Here is a 17,435-nt window from a genome sequence, read left to right as displayed (position 1 = left end):
TTTGGAATGCATTAGTGATCTGAAACCAGAGTCGTCCTTAATGACTTTACTTGCACAGTCAAGCTACCTCATGCTGAGGACACACAAGATAGGCATGGGCCCTTTGGGTCTTTCCTGCATGAAAAGGTCTACTTCAGAGCCAATTAGTGAAAAGAATATAAATAGGATAAGAGTATACACTGTGTGCAGTGAGTGTGTCTGTTATGTGTGGGTTTTTGCATAACAGCCTAGATTTAAACTCCATAGAGAAGGATATTTTGGTTTATCGAGCCTCCTTGCAGGCTTATATAATGCTTTCTTTTGTATGTGTGCTTCTTACCATGTGGACGCTCCCAGCAGCACCTCCCAGTAGTGGCACCCACTGTCAATGAAGACATTACCAGCTGCGCCATAGGAGCCCGTGCCGCTGAAGCGCTCCGGGGTGTGGCTCTTCTTCAGCGAGCTCTCGTCCTTCTCCATGGTCAGACAGTCGTTGGACAGACGCAGCTTCTTGTGGGCCGTCTTTGGATCTAACTTGAAGGGTTGACCTGCAAATAAATGTAATGCTTTTAAGGGTCTATTACTTTGTGTGGGCGGCTAATGATGCTAATGATAATGATAAAGATCACATAACAATCATCATTATCCCTAACATCATCAACATGATCATCTTTTTGGCAAACTGGCACCTCTTTCTAAAACCACAGTTCACTAAGTTTCTCCCTGAAAGGCATAAAAAACTGTTACATGATGCAACATATGGGGAGCCAAAAAAATAACTTCATTAAGAATAATATATTAAAAATTTACATAAAATCAAGGTTAATAAAATTCCCTGCATTCCCTTAATGTAACCACTGTAGATCACAAGTTGTTTCCTCTCTTTTTATCATGTTATGAGATATTTGCTTTTCTCCTAATTATATTTATCTTGGACTTCAGAAGAGGGCAGCAACTGGAAGACAAGTCATTGTGTAAGTTAAGCCTTTTATGTTGCCAAGTAATTATCTTGTTAAACAGAAATATTTGTTTCTTTATCTAAGTATCACAAACACAAGGCAAAAAATCTGAAATATAACTTTTCCAAATTTCTATTTATTTAAAAATATGTATTGTGTTTGTCATCCCTGGGTATTGTATAAGTGGAAAAAAGGCAGCAGATACCACAAGATCAGAACGTGAAAGAGGTGAGAGTGAGAATAAAAAATTAGAGCAAGATTTTAACTGAGAGCAGCAACAGCAAAATACAAAATAAATAGAAAGTGGGATGAGAAGTGCTCGCAGAGAACTCACAGAGAGAGAGAGACAGAAAAGGAGAATGTTTGAAATACATGGGCGAGAGTCGAAACTTCAAAGCCTCTCGCAGCCTTTGGTGAAAACATTTTATAACAGTGGAGGAAGCCACCCGGCATTCTCCTCATTGCCTACTGCCTTCCATCACACAGACTTGGAAATTAGCTGGAGGAAATAGCCTTCACTTCCACTGCAGTAGGTAGCGTTTCAGGCTGTTCAGTGGAAATGCTGCTATCCGGTTGCAACAATTCAATTTGCGATGACACCAGTAATTTGGGTGTAATGGGTGAAAAATCGAGAGGGGAAAAAGTAGGTGAGTGGCAGAGAGGGAGTGGAGTTAGGGAGTGAGGAGAGAAGTTGAGGGGATAATATGAGGCTGAAGATTCAGCAGAGGAGCCCCTCTCCACCTCTCTATGTCCATAATGTGTGTGTGTGTGTGTGTGTGTGTGCGTGCGTGCGTGCGTGCGTGCGTGCGTGCGTGCATGCGTGCGTGTAGGCTTCATGGAGGTCAACCGTGTCCCTTCCAGACCTGACATTTAACTCTGACACCCATCATCTCATCTCTCAGCCTCCCTGAGCCTCCCACAGCTTAATGAGCGACACAATGAGGACCCCCGACTCCTCCTCCCTCTATCTGTCCTTCCCTTCATCTCTCTCGCCCCATTCTCTCATTCTCATCCCCTCTCCTCTCTCCCTCTCCAATAATCTGCGTGGTGAGTGTGTGTTACCGCGTGTGGATATGAGACGACGAGGCCAATGTGCTGCTGGCAGCCAATTACATTAATGCGCTCTCTTCTTTGAACTGCTTATCGCTGCCAGCGCAGCCATTTCCAAACACTGGAACTCTGTCATGCCTTTCCAGGGGATGACTCCTGAGAGCCAGGCCGGGCCCGAGGTTGGGGAAGGGGGAGACACACGTGACGGTAGAGGACAAGCAGACATACACACACAGAGCATCAACTCCGGCCTACACACAAGCAGACATACAGTGTAGTAAGTGGCCAAGTGGAAATGTTTTGAACCAACGCCAGCAGGATTCTTGTAAATGGAAAAAAGTTGTGCATTATAAGATTGGGTTCAAATAGTGAATTCTTTGTATGCAAAATAAAACTGAGGTTTTCAAAGGCAAAATGGCAGATTCACCACTCTAGCACTTGTTTTGAATTGCCATAGTGTTGGTAGACTGGCAAAGTGAACAGTTCAATATATTCACACAACCCTCAATTCATCAATGTTTGCAAATGTTCAACACTGTCATGTGATGTTTTGAACTGGTTTTAACTATTTGTATTAAGTATAATATAATATAATTTTACTTTACTGTTTTGAGTAACATGCAAACCATTTCAACACCGCAAATGAGTCACAATCTCATCAGTGAAGGAAAGTACATTTACTTAAGTACTGTACTTAAGTAGTATCTTTATTTACTTCTGTATTTTAATCTTTTGCTGCTAAATACTTATGAGAAGAGGAGAGAGAAATATTGTACTTTTTGTTGTACGACAATTTACTTGACAGTTTTAGTGACTAATTACTTTGCTTATTAAGATTTTATAAACAAAACACAAGTTCAGTTTTTAAAAAGTGACACATTGTTCTAAAACAGATGCATTTAAGTGTTGCTTACATGTAAAGGCTTAGAGAACTTAGAGAACTTCTTCCAACACTGAAGATCATTCACGTTGCAGAGTTTCCATGAAATGAATAGACCTGCAGTCACAGTGAGTATAGTGGTATATTTTCTAGCAGCCCTCAACATGCCAAATTTGATTTCTACTAGAGTGCTACACTGACGGCCTTAAGGCTGAAGAATGAGTGTGTGGTGCAATACATCACCAAGAAGACCAATTTAAAATAAGAAAGGTATATGCAGCCTATGTGTCTAAGAAAAGTTCTTAGATCAGCTGCCTGTAAAGACAAAATACATACACATTACACAAACACTCCTGCGCTGTCAGATTGTATATTACTGAAAATAAAGAAAGGACAAGATAATGGCACCATATATCCCACAGACTGAATTTGTTCCTCTCTGATCAGTCTGCTCCCACTCTTTAATAAAGTAGCAATTAGAGATGTTTCTACCGTCTGCTGAGGTAATAAGTGCTCTCTGTTTGACTGCCTTGAAGCTCTGCATTGTTAGGAACTAGGAAGTAATAAATGGAAACTTGTACAACAGTAAAAAGGAAGTAAAAAAGAGAGGAGATATAAAAGGGGCTAGTGTTTGGGGGAGGATTTATATAAAGCAATTTCATTCCAACTTCATTTCGACGGCTCCTTGTTGGAATACTTGCAGTGGGATAACATCTGGGTAATCAACTTTATTTCAATTTAGTCAATTTCCCTCATGCTTCTTTTTTTTTTCTTCACTGGCTCACATTTCACTGAGGGATATATTGAGCTGCCTCTGTAAAGAGGGAGATAGAGAAAAAAAGATCCATTTTGCTGCATAACTAAATAATTCCTGCAGTAGAAACAGCAGCATCAGAGACGCAGAGAGCTCTCTAGAGCTACAACACCACCTTATATCTTTACACATCTCTGCTGAACATGCCGATCACTCCAAGTAATTAAGATGCATGGCTGCGTGCCACTTGGCCTCTAATTGACTGATCTATATGTAATGTGGTGTGTAATCCAACAGTGCTGTCTACTAAAACACGGATTTACACTGGCGACATTAAAAATACATCAATCATGTATCATGGCTATAGCACAGCAGGCGGACGAGGTGCACAGTAGTTATTCTTGGCACTGCGTTTCACATCTTGTTTTCTCGCCTCTTACTGGCCAGTTTTGTTTGTCTATTTCTAGTCAATATTCACAAAAAACTGAAAATGTCTGTATGCTAAAGAGCAAAAACAAACAGTAGTCACTGATCATCTCTAACTTCACCCTTTAACGAACTCAGCAGAGTCTTGAGAGACCAGTGCTAGAAACTCATTTCAGTAAAGCTTCTGGGTCTGCTTAGAATTTCACTGTGATTAAGGAGACGTTTTTGGAAGGAAAGTTTCTATGATGGTTCGTTAGAGTAAAAGCATGTGAAAGATTTATTTTCCCCAACAAGAGTCACTGTCAGTACTATCAGTTGTGCATAGAATGTAAGCATTCATTAAAACTCAGCCTGTGTGTTAATGATTCAGACTTTACTCCTGTATCAATGCACATGTATTTACTCTTTGCATAAACAAAGGCTTAAAGGCATTATCGATTCACTTCAAGTGTATTTGTATTGCTTTGAGCTCAAATTCAGTCTTTCATGGAAAAAACAATGTATAATAAAAAACTCCCAGCCAACTGGCATTTTAACGCGCTCCCAATCTCCCCCTCCACCTGCTGGCATTTTCACCTGCTCAGTGAATGAAGGGACGTTGCTTTGAGCTAGCGAACACATCACAGGACTCTTTGTTTTCAAGCCCCAAATGCTAAATGACAAAACACAGTGATATATTGCCGCTTAATGTAAATCAGCTCTATTTAGATTGTTTGTTCCCTGCTGACATAGTGAAAAGGTTGTTTTTTGGCAGCCCACCTAACAGATGAAATATGTAATGTTTTAAAACTAATATAGGACGGTGACAAAATATGGAAATGTTACAGATTAAACAGACAGGTTAAAGGAATTTATCAGCAAATCACTTGAAGACCAAAGCCAACAATGGGTGAGTTCAGCCTAAAGCCCACTGGTTCCTAAAGAAGTAAATCTAAAAAAACGGATTTTTAAGGTAAGTTTAAGGTAAGTAAGGTAAGCAATTCATTGTTGTTTTTTGGCTTTTCATGGAAAAAACTTGGGAATACCACAAGCCTTATCTTTTAAGCAGTGCTAGGGAGATGGAGATAGAGTTGGAGAATCTACTTTAAAGAATGACCGTCCTATCCTTGATAAGAAAATATTTGTTTGTCTTTCCTTCTCCTCTCCTTTTTTTTGTAGATATTTTCTCAGCATTTTTTGCCTTCGATTGACAGTTCAGAGAAGAGATGACAGGAACAACGGGGGGGAGAGCAAAGGGAGTGACGTGCAACAAAGCTCTCCCGCCGGAATCAAACCAGTGACATTGTAACCACACAGTGTGCATGATGTAGCACTAATCCAAGGGAACACCTGTCTCTCCTCTCCTGCTGTATCCTCCCCTTCACCTCGTTCTCTTCTTCTCCTCCAAACACTCGCCTCTTCTCTCATCTCCTCTCCACCTCCTGCTGTTTACTTTAGGGGCTGTGTGTTAGCTTGAGGCCTGTCATCTGAGATGCATGCTGGGTAAATATTATTGCAGGTCCTTCAACAGGAAGTAAAGGGGGACGTGTACCCCTTGGGCACTTTGACAAGTGATATTTTCAGCCTGGATTTTAGTAGAGCTGCTTACTCAATGCAGGGACAGGGATTGGAGCAATATACATACTGCACACGCACACACGCACTCCCTCTCTCTGGGGTGTTTGCCCACTCCGTACTTCGTACACACAATATGGACGCCCAGAATAGTTTACCAACAGGATGACGAACATTATAAAGTCAACAGTCCAGTGTTTGACTGTCAGCACTGTAATTCATTGAGATTAGCTTTTGTTTTGACACAAACAATATGCTCACTCAAAATAGAGCCTAGTCTTCACTTGTGAACAATAGAGCTGCTCAATAAAGACATAGTTAAGCCTGAATTTATGTTGTTGGTACTCCTACTATACACCCTCCTGCAGCTTTGGACTACAAAATGAGAAAATGTGGGGATGTTGATGTTAGAGGGCTTTACACTGTGGGACAGGTGCTACCAGATGGCTACAAAGCAGCTGGTCATCGTGGAAGCACACAATTATACCTCAGCCGAACAGGATGTAACCAGAGTTAAACGTTTTTAGATGCACCATTCACAAATTTTGTAAATATAACTTATATTTTACCTTACAGTAAAATTACATTTAAAAAAAACCCCTTCAGGACAGCATATATCAGTGTGCATGAGAATGCAACATGTAAAAAATATACTCCTTATCACCACATGAGTCTAAATTGTAACCCTTTCCTCCATCCTTGATTACCAAATTGCTTTCCTCTCTGTAACTTTGTTTCTAGTTGGTATTTAGTAATTACTGAGAAAGACAATTAAAAAGCATAAACAAGGCACCGTCTAATAAAAGCCTCCTTTATTAATGTGAGCTCTTGTTCTGTCAGCCTCCACTCTAATAAGTCGTGACCAAACTCAGACGTAAGCTTAATTAAATTTCATGCTTATGAATGGCTAAAAAAAAGGTTGCTTTAAAACACAAATATAATAATTACAATGTTGTCAACCAGAAAATTTGGCTTTGACTTTTAAATGTTAAATGACTGGAAACATGGCTTCATTATTTTTGTTTTAATTTTTTTTTTAATTAGCTATATTGTAAATATTAAAAAAATCTGTGCAAAACCTGAGCCTTATGACCAGAAAACATCTTCTTTTATTCTGTAATTTAATATCAATCTTTCTGTTTGATTGTTGATTTGAGATTCAGAAAATGTAACTGGTCAAGCAGAGTACAATATTGCTATGAACATTGCTCATGCATGGACTGTATTTATGGGTAAAAAGCAGTGTACTGAGGGCACTCGTGTCTGCAGACACTCATCCATGCAAAGAGCTATTTGGTGTCTTCTATTCATTCAACACTTCTGTCACTTTTCAACCACTTTCATATCCCTCCGTCTCTTTGTAGGTTCCTCCCTTTACTTTAGAGGACAGTCGTGTAGAAGCCTGGTCACAGGTCGCTCTGAGGTAAATGCAGAAGTATGATCATAGCAATAAAAGGTCACACACTCACTCACACACACACACACACACACACACACACACACACACACACACACACACACACACACACACACGCACACGCACACACGCACACACACACACACACACACTTTCTCCTTAACTGCCTTCTTCTTCATCATACTTAATTCATACGTGTTTCAAGATGCTGATGGTTACTTCACATGTTAGCTGTGAGAATCTAACAGCGCAGTGATACTTTTACAGTGTATTGTGCGGCGAGCCACTCAGGGTTCAATGAGTGGTTTCATTGGAGTGACATTGGAGTGACCTAAAAAGCCTTTGAAAGCTTTAAGACTTCACAACATGGTTTTAAAAGTTGTCTCCATCAAGCCAGCAGAATTGCACGAGACAGGACTGCAGCAGAGGTGTGAAGCCATTAAAAGAATACTTCAATGTTTTAGCATCGCACTCCTAAAACGATTTGGGACTCATGGTTGTGAGTTAAATACAAAGCAGGGCCAAAGATGTCATCTTTTATATGACTTTGTGCACATCCCTCTGAAGTCACGAAAGGTCTTGTACAACTTTTTCTCAGATTTTTCTCAGATTTGCAGTAAAGCTCTGGAGGTCTATAGGAGTAAACAGACTTTATTGTGTAAAATTGGTGAAGTCCCCCTTTAATGTTCCTGGGTAGCATTTTCCTCTTTTCTTAAAATTGACTGCTTGTTGTATGGGCACCATATGTTAAGCAGACCATTGTTAAGACTTTGGGGCTAATTTTACTGTCTGCTGATGTAACATTGAATCAACTCAACCCAAGTTGCAGCATTTGACCTTTCTCATGCGATTGCACAAATAGCTACAAGCTAAAGTTATTCCAGGTATCTTCAAAACGATGCTGAGTCGGGTCCTTGAAGGCACACGTCAGAAAAACATGCACGCACACACAGACAGACAGACACACACACACGCACACACATTCACATACCCACTAATGTGAATATGCCAAAAAATTTGGGTTTAAGTTATGTCTGTGTGAGATTACAGCAAGCATGTCTGGCCTGTCCTCGCCACGAGACCAAAAGTTGTGGCATCTTGAGATAAAAAGATTTACCTCTGGGAAGAATTGACAGATGGTATACAAAAATGGGCACTAGAAGAGGAGATCATATGCCATAGCCAGGGGTAACAGAGGACAGCAGGCCAAGAGAGGGGTTACAGAGGGACACAAAGGAGAAACATGGAGGGTTTGAGGCCAAGCCACTACATGAGAACACTCACTTTAAAAATGCCTCTTGAAGTTTAGTAGAAAAAAAACAAGCCTGCATAAAATTCCTTAATATCTTCTAACATGAGCAGTTTCCCCAAACTTTATTTAGGACAAGTGTGTTGTGATGCAAAATGTCTGGTGTTTGAATGAGCTTTTCTAAAGCATTGTACGCTCTGATTGTCCTCCGAGGTTAAACTACAGTGATCTATTCTCTTGCAACATCTGTGAGTACAGATAAAACAGATCAAATGTATTTTACATAGTAGAATACACAGCATACAGACTGGCACTGCACTCCTGCGCTTGCCTTTGTGATGCCACATCGACACAGTTTCCTGCTCACATTTGTTTTACACATATACAGTGCAGCAGTTATGGGTGTACTTAGGAGTTACTCTTTTGAAAAGACAGGGCTGTGATGCACGACTTTCCAGTATCTGCACGACTTGTCACTGCCTTATTTGCTTTGCAAGCCTGTGCCTGAAATATATGATGAGCTTAGGCTAAAAGCCTCCAGAGCCTCTCATCTTAAAAAATGTAACAGCTAAACCCTCCAATATAGCAGCAGACAGAAAGAGAGAGAGACTTCAAGTGAAAGGAAAATAACGTGTGGGTCTCAGCTCAAAAGCTCGCTACTCAAGCTCGTATATCAGCAGAGTCAGGAGAGAAACCCAATAAGCCTGTCAATGTGAGATATTTGTGATCAATTTTGTTTTGACCCATTTTAAATCCAAAACACTGCTCGACTTTACCAGGACAGATGAGTGAGGCACTTTAATCTGAATACCAATTCTTCTGAGAAGAAGAGGGAGGAGAGAGAGAGAGGGGGATCTAAGAGAAAGCATGAGGGACAAAGACTTATGAACAGACTGACAGACACATGACGCAGGTGACATGATGAAAACCACAAAACCTCAATCACGGACACAAATATTTAATGTATTTTATTTGTCTTTTGATGGCTTGTCTAAACCATTGCAGCAGAGAGAAATGCTGGTTGCCAATCACATGCTCGAAATCTCAACCCAACTTTGCTGTGGGTGGACAAGCTTCTCCTCCTGATAGCAGCGACTAGCAGAGAAGAAGATGACAGACAGTGGGAGTGGAGGAGGAGAGAGAGGGGGGAATTATCTTTAAGCATTGTACGGCGCTAACACATTATATACTGTGCTATACTGTACTGACTAACAAAGATGCTAATGGGTAGAGGATAGAGATTTCCTTTCAAATTTCAGGTTGTTGAAAGTGGAAATAATTTATATAATGCTAGTTCATTTTTTAAGAATCACATGCATGCACAGACATTGCCTTAATATCACCATAAAGTTCTTCTGTGTGGGCCTGTGTATTAAAACTGCGGTGATTGTAGAGAATACAAATGAAATACTTTGTCAGTGAATTTGTTGTGACATGTCAGAAACTTTAACTTGACGAAATGTCCTCATTACTTGATCAAAAAACATAAAACTGGTGGTAATACAGTCTTTCAAGCCTGTTTGCTGTTGCAAATTAGTGATACAAAAGTAATTTCTAGGGTTGCTGTGACGGTTCCCATGAACATCCACCTCTTTCAAACACCAGCTTGCGTTCTCTATATTTTGTACAAATATGGGTACGATTCAGTTTTTGTTTTGTGTCAGCCTTCTAAGTAGTTAACCTAAAAAGCTACTGATCAATACTGATCTAATATAACCATTTTGTGTTAGAGACATCATTGATTTTTATCCTTTATCCACTTTTTTATTTTTCCAAATTCTTTGGAAAGACAGATATATTCTCTTAAAATAACAATGAAAGAGCATTTTCACCTAAAAGTGGGAGAAACTTTATTAAGACCTTCTTTGGTGAAAATGTAATATGGCAAAACTGTCAAACCTGATTTTAAAAAAAAACCTGATTTTAATAAAGCAAGACATACTTGTGTGTTAACTAGTGTTATTATTTATTAGATTTTTAATTGTATATAGTATACTGTACATACCAATTGCTATGTATTCCTTGTGTTTATATTCACTCTAATGTCTTTATGTATATTAGCAAGACCATTTAAAAAAAAAAGTAAATGTCAATAAAGTCAATACAGCTTCATTAACTGGACTCAGAGAGAGAGAGAGAGAGAGAGAGAGAGAGAGAGAGAGAGAGAGAGAGAGAGAGAAACATAACAGATTAACAATGAAAAAGAACACCTACACGCGATCATCCTCTTTATCTGTGTCAAGGGAGCACATTATAATCGAACTGCTACTTAGTGTCATTTATATTGTGCCCGGTAAGAGCCGTGAGCATCAGTGACAGCGAGCTGACTGCCAACTCCAGATACCCTGCACTTCACCTCTTAACACTCCGTGGCTAGATGTCGTGCCCACATCACATGGAGGCAGTAATCCACTCTAATGCCATAAGAAAGGAATTCAAGTACTGACATGCTCCATGTCCCACAGGCGGGCTCCGTCTGGAAGATTCTGACTAGGGGGGCAGAAATTCAGATGATAGGGCCTGCTGATATTTGATGGATAAAGGGTTATTTGAAAGTGCCAGATGGCAGTAATGAACTCAGGGGCAGGACAGGTGGAGTGGCGGAGACGGGGTAGGGCTCTCTTTAGAGGCCCCTCATCACTAATAACAATAAAATACATTTAATTGCTAAAATGTACATAAAAAGGGGACAAAATGTAAAGTATGCCCATGTGTCCTATTAGCTTGGAAGTTATTTAAAGAGAGAACATTCACACCAATAATGGCGTTTTTAAGAGCATTGGTTTTCGAAATTAAAAAGTTAACCATTCCAAATCAGGTTTTGAGGAAATATGAACCTGAATATATTACATTTGGATTCATAACGGCAGTATTGATGGGTGAGGGTAAGCTAAATATTTATTGATTTTCATTTAACAATCAAGTGGACCTTGAGTAACAAAAGGTAAAGAAACCCTGCTGAGTTTTGCTAATAAATAGTAAATGAAATACACGTATTTAGTGCTTCCCTGACAAAGTGCTTTACAATATGCCTCTCGTTCACACACATTCAAACACCAACAGTGGCAACGATCCTATTTGAGGCTATAGTCTGCCCATCGGGTACTACTTGGTGTCAGTGTTTCACTCAAAGACACTTGGACATGCAGACAGGAGGAGTCAGGGATGGAATCTGCCGTTTGGTGCTGGGTAGGTTCAGTGGGTTTTTAAAGTTTTTTTCCCTGAAAACATCTGCCAGCCGCAGATGAAAACGATGCCATGAGAGCAATGAGAGTGAACTCAAACAGTAAAATTGCAGCCGGGTGGCTAAACAACGAGATGAAACACACTTTAAAGCTTTGAAAAGCCCAGGTGAGCTGCAGATTCAGGTAATTACTCTTTGTAAATCCATCACTACAAGAGAACCCTTTCATATTGTCATCATATTAAAAATATACTGATCATAGCCACTTTAAGCAACACAGATCAGTTTTCAGACAAAAATAGGCAGCTGTAACTGTAATTTGCATATATATATATATATATATATTTATTTATTTAAAGTTAATGTCCAGCAAAGAATCTCTTGTTTTTTGAAGCTGTATTTTTTGTCTGTGTTTGGTCATTAATCTTGAAGCTGGAGCTGACAGGTTTAGATTATGTGCTGCCCCTTGACCTACCTCTGACCACAGGCCCATTTAGAGCGCCAGCCACAGTAACAGCAAAGTGAGATGTATGCATGTGTCAGTGTCAGTGACAGAGATAGAGAGAGAGAGAGAGAGAGAGAGAGAGAGAGAGAGAGAGAGAGAGAGAGAGAGATCAGCCCTTGACTACTGCAGTTTCCCCACACACCTATTTTACCCAGCAAAGTATCCAGATTACAGTTAATCCTAAATGCCACAGCCAGACTTCTGACAGCAGTTAAGAGAAGTTGGCATATCAGCTTCCTTTTAGCTTCTCTGCGCTACTGCTGTAATTTAAGACCGATTTAAAAAAATGTATTTAGCACCCTTGAGGCAAATCCTAAATTAGCTTTGTGGCTGAGGTTTTAACCCTTTACATGCTACAGTTGAGCCTGAGAACCTGGTGCAGACTATTTAGGGAGCGATCTGACATCGTAGCGACGGCCATATTGTCCCTCTTCACTGATTTAAAAAGGTACATTAGGTAAAAAAGGTACTAGGATCTGTTGGTTATACTATTATTTTTAAGTAGTTAAGTATGTGCTCTTTGTTAATAACTATTTTGGGTTCACTGTAACCTAACATGCCCCGACGAAAGACAATATCTTAAAAAAAAAATTTCTGTTTATTTACTCACACTTCGTTAACCTTTATTCAGTCTCTTTGTATTTATTTATTTACTGTGTACTTTAACAGGGAAAGAGAAGCATAGAAAAAAAAAACTGTTCTAGCCCAGGACAAGATTCTGCGGCAGAAAAAAAAAAAACTGAAAACAAAACAAAAGAGAGACGCATGTAGAGAAGGTGTCAATTATACACAATCTTTTCAAAGTGAAAAATACTGCATTGCCCAGTTAGAGAAAAATACTGTATATGTTCGAGGAACAAGGAGAGTTCGACTATTCGAGAAGAAAAGATTTAAAAAAGAAAACTTCCTCAGTGTGTTTAGAACCTCGCTGCTGAACAGGAAGCTGAGTAACTTAGCTGAGACAGACAGAGAAAGTTGAAAGAGATAGAGAAAGGCATAGAAAAAAACAAACTATTAACATTCTCCACTTGTTCTTGTGGAACATACCCTGAAAAGTAAGTCTAGTGCGTCTAAAAATGAAACTTTTGCACAACTCGTTACAAGCTGACTGCAGTGTATGAGAGGTCAATAATAAAAAAGATAAGCTTTAATATGCTCTTTTTAATGAACTCTGCTATTAGCACATCACGAATGCGCCCAAAATCTTGACACTGACACTTTCTCATATCCCGTGATCTAACCCGAACCACAGATACCTTAATGAAGGTCTTGCTACTAAACTTTGCTGATAATTTATTAGAAGAAGAAAGACTTGTTACCTTGTTTGTACATGGAACATATATGCAAAAGCCACAATTCTATACATAAAGACATTAAGTCTGCAAAAAAAAGTTAAGTTGTAAAGCATGGGTTATATCAAAGCTCGATGAACATGGTAAATTTATGTTGCTTATAGGAATTGGTTAGAAGAAAAATCAGAAGATTATATTTTTGGTAGAAAATACACATGCTTCTATGTGGATGGACCTTCCTGACTGCCTGTTTTTAAATTAACAATAGTGCATAAAGGGTAAAAATAAATAATAAGTTGTTTACTACATGCTCTGACTGATAGCTTAAACAACCTGACAAATAACGTTTAAGCAATCAAGATGGCCTTCATTTTGGTTAACTCAATTCCAGTCAAGATAGTTTGTGCTACTCTTGTCTTAAAAACAAAGTCTAATCTCAACTATCTGTTGAGAAAGTATATTGACAGAAAGTGTGTGTATATCCATAATCTCTTTTCTAATTGTGGATGATGCAACTGGCAAACTGGCAACTTCCTGAATGAATGTTTGTGACAGAAATCTTTCAAGCACTACAGATGCTGTTTCAGGTCCCTCCCTTCATTTTCCATAGTTTACAACACGTTGCCTTCTAGACAGAAAATTAACAATCTGGATGGAAACCAAAAGCAATGCATACTTATTTTTCTACTAATCAAAGTGCCCCTGAGGAAAGCTTTGATAAGTGACAGCTTGTAAGTTATGTTGCACAAACAACACAAACTTGTGTATTCTAAAAAAACTAATTTAACAAACATGAGCGTTCACTTACTGTTGGTCTTGAGGCGGGCTGGCTCACTGTTGCGGCTTCCTGCCTGGTTGATAGCCTTGACAAAGAAGATGTAACGGGTGCCACTCTGCAAGCCGTGGACCGTGTAGTGGTTCTGCTTGATGTTAGGTACGATCATCCAGCTGTCTGCCGAGTTGTACAAACCTGGCAGAATCCACAAAAACACACATATCATGAGTTACCAAGTTCTGTTGATGTTTTCAGATGAATCACAGTGGATCCTGCCGAGAAGCTTTTCAGTAATGTTCAAAAAATCAAACAATTCTCCCCAAAAATCTGACCACAGCAGTATGTTATTTTTTCTCCAAACCTCCAGTGAGTCATGAGACAGTAAGAGAACCATACAGTTTGCGATGTTATGCAATATTTATTCGGACACACTGATCCACCCCATTACCTTTCCATCAGGTTTATCATGGTATGCTCCCCTAGGGCAATATTGTGTGCACACTAAGCTGAATCTATAACCCATTAAGAACAAGTCATCTCCACCCCATGACAGATCGTCTGCTAGTAAGCGCCTGAGGGCAAAAGAGTGCGATACCTTCAATGGTCAAATGTACGAAAACGTGAGCGATACCGACATGACCCGAGTTGGTGGGCGCTTTGATTCGGAGCGGCTTGCAGCAGAGGGTTAGTAAAGGTTGGGTTAGCTCTGCAGTCACCTGCCTCTAAACACAAGGTTTTCAGTCTCTCATCTGCAGCCGACTGTGAAGGATAAAAAAGGAAATATCAGCTCAGGGCTGAGGAGAGGCTCGTCTACAATGGGGGTGTTCTTTATGGTCCCGAGTCTTATGTGTAATAACGGGGATGAATTTACACACCAACATTACCGCCACTTCCCCCAACATATGATTTTTTTGAAGTGGTGTTTGTCCTATCTTGAAGTTGAAACACACAATTTCTAACACAAGGTGAGAGGTGTTCATCTAGGACGGCGGAGTTGAGGCGGAAGGCGACTGTTTATTTGAATCAGATATTGTAAAACTTGGTAAATTTGACAGTTGCTACAGTACTGCTCCTGTGCTTCTAGTAGATGTGTGAAAAAACAAACGTGGTGTGAAATTAGTCGCTGTCAGAGCACTGGCTGTGTTTTGCAATGACTCTAATGGCATTGTCATAGAGGACACGTGAGTAGTACAGGGACTCTTAACCCTGTTAAATGTGTTTGTGTAACGAAACATATAAAAATGTATGAATTATTAATTACACTGCTAGTTTAACTGTGAGCTTCACTAACAGTATGAGAAACACTGCCATGGTGGGAAAGAAGCCCAGAAAGAAATGATGTTCATTGAATCCGAGCCTCAACATTTCTTTTACCCACCTTAAAAAATTCTGAACACATTCAAACAGACCCTCGCCAAGACACACAAAGCATCTTGTTTATTTACATACTCCACTATAGCTGAAGTTAATGTTTGTGGAGCTGAAGGTAGAATAGCAATCCTTTGTCATTGTCTCATCTTTCTCCGCCTCCCTGCAGATTTGCAGGGAAATAAATATCCTGAGAGGGAGAGAGCTCTCAGGGCAATGCCTTGTCTTGTCCCTTCTGGTGAGGATGCCTTGTGAATTATTGAACAAGATGGCAATAGCATGCATAAGTAATATCCGAGAGTCTGCTTGTAAATATAAATACTTCACAGGACGCAAATAAGGCCTTTAAAAGTGAGGCGGCGTTAAGAATGAATGAGGGGAGGGGACTGTTAAAGTGAGATTGAAGCCTGCGTCTTTTTCATATCTGCCGACTTCCACAAGCTTTTCTCAGTCAAAGAAAAACAACATAGTGGGCTTTCATCTTCCTGTAAGATGAGAGAGAAAGAAAAAACGAGGGAGTTTCTCTTCACCTTGAATTTACACAATCTGGCAGATTCATCTCCATTTTATTTCAGCCTGCTCTCACACATATGCATCCACTGTAAAATCCTCACAAAAATCAAGTATGTACTTCTACTGGGACAGTCGTTCCTTTTTTGTGAAAACTGTGCATCCCACCTGTCATTTTAGCAACTTCGTGTAGAAATTAGGCATGCTACAATGTTATCTGGGCTTTCAGAAAAGAGATGCAGGGGAGAGACGAGGGAGAAGGACTTCACGCTGCTTTCCATTTTTAAAGCTTTTGATCTCCGCGGCACCTCTCCCTTTTTGCAAAATCAAATTAGGTCAGAACACAGCAATACTGCTACTGCTACTTCCACCACTGAAAAGGGGGTTTTCTGACACTAACTGAGTGCTGCTGCTTCGGAGAGAATTGTGACTTCAAAGTGCGGTGGAGTAGTAACTGAATATGTCATTGTAAAAAAAGAGAAAGATAAAAAGAACGGGGAAATAGTTTGGCTTGTGTCTTGCATCCAGAGCGTGTGCATGTACAGTTCTGTGTGTGTGTGTCTGTGGACGATAAGGGAACAGAAAAACTAAATATCCTCGTTCTGCAGGAGGGTTTGTCATTGATGATGCAACATAGAGTTGTGTGTGTGTGTGTGTTTGTGTGTGTGTGGTGGGGGGCTGCAGCATAGTTTATGTTCTATGTTTGTATAAGTGCTAGGAACAGATTGTGTGTGTGAGCAGCTGTGCATGAATAAAAGCAATATTATGCATCACCAGCGTCCATCTCTTGATGCCTCCACATAACTTTAAAAAAGCTTACTGTTATTTCACCAGTTTCCTGCAAAGACTGAACCCTCATCAACATTTCATCAAACTCTGCTGCAAGGATCGATCCAGCTGATACTCTGAAAGATGCCCTGTAGAGAAACAGAGATTTATACCAAACTCTGGGCTTTCTCTAATGCCCACTGGGCTACAGCTCTCACTGTGATAATCGTATCAAAACTCCACCACAGGCCAGTTCTTATGAATACACATGAAAGACGTATGAAACCAGCAGGTAGAGGTATTGCCAGCGTGGTTACCACACAGGCCTCCTGAAAAATATATATACAAAATGGCAATAGAAACCGGGAAAGAGAGGTCTAAGTCATGCAGAGGAGGGAACAGAGGTATTGACTTCTTTTGGTCCAGAATCAGCTAAGCAATGCAGGAAAACTGATGCGTATGGAGATACTGAGGCTATTTGGCTTCTTAACCTTGTTAGTTTATAGGACCACGAGGAGAGGCATTAATAGAAACAAAGTGGCTGTAGAGACAACAATGGTGCTGTGGATGTAGTGGGAAGACTTTTCACCTTGGGCCATGATGATGCTGCTACATCAGTCTCTTGTTTTTCCATTCAAAACGGTTACAGCTTTTCCTTTTAAGGTAGTCAAAATATCAAAACAAAAAGTTGTTTTTGCCTTAATTTGAAGTTTTTGGGAGTTTAAAGCAATAGCTTGACATTTTGCTGAATACGCCTATTTGCTT

The 17,435-nt window shown here is 39.9% G+C and overlaps 1 protein-coding gene across 1 annotated transcript in view; it reads right to left on the bottom strand.

Annotated features, from left to right (window-relative positions):
* mid2 (midline 2) overlaps window positions 1-17,435 on the bottom strand; it is an 87,195-nt gene that overhangs the window by 4,140 nt on the left and 65,620 nt on the right. The window contains exons 9-10 of the mRNA XM_054597222.1: window positions 14,058-14,219; window positions 320-527 (exon numbers count right to left, since the gene is read on the bottom strand). Coding sequence (XP_054453197.1) covers window positions 320-527; window positions 14,058-14,219 — 370 coding nt within the window. The remainder of the gene's footprint in view (window positions 1-319; window positions 528-14,057; window positions 14,220-17,435) is intronic.

This window comes from Anoplopoma fimbria, chromosome 4 (genome assembly GCF_027596085.1).
Source record: "Anoplopoma fimbria isolate UVic2021 breed Golden Eagle Sablefish chromosome 4, Afim_UVic_2022, whole genome shotgun sequence".
NCBI lineage: Eukaryota > Metazoa > Chordata > Actinopteri > Perciformes > Anoplopomatidae > Anoplopoma > Anoplopoma fimbria.
This window is presented reverse-complemented; position numbering and strand designations above follow the sequence as displayed.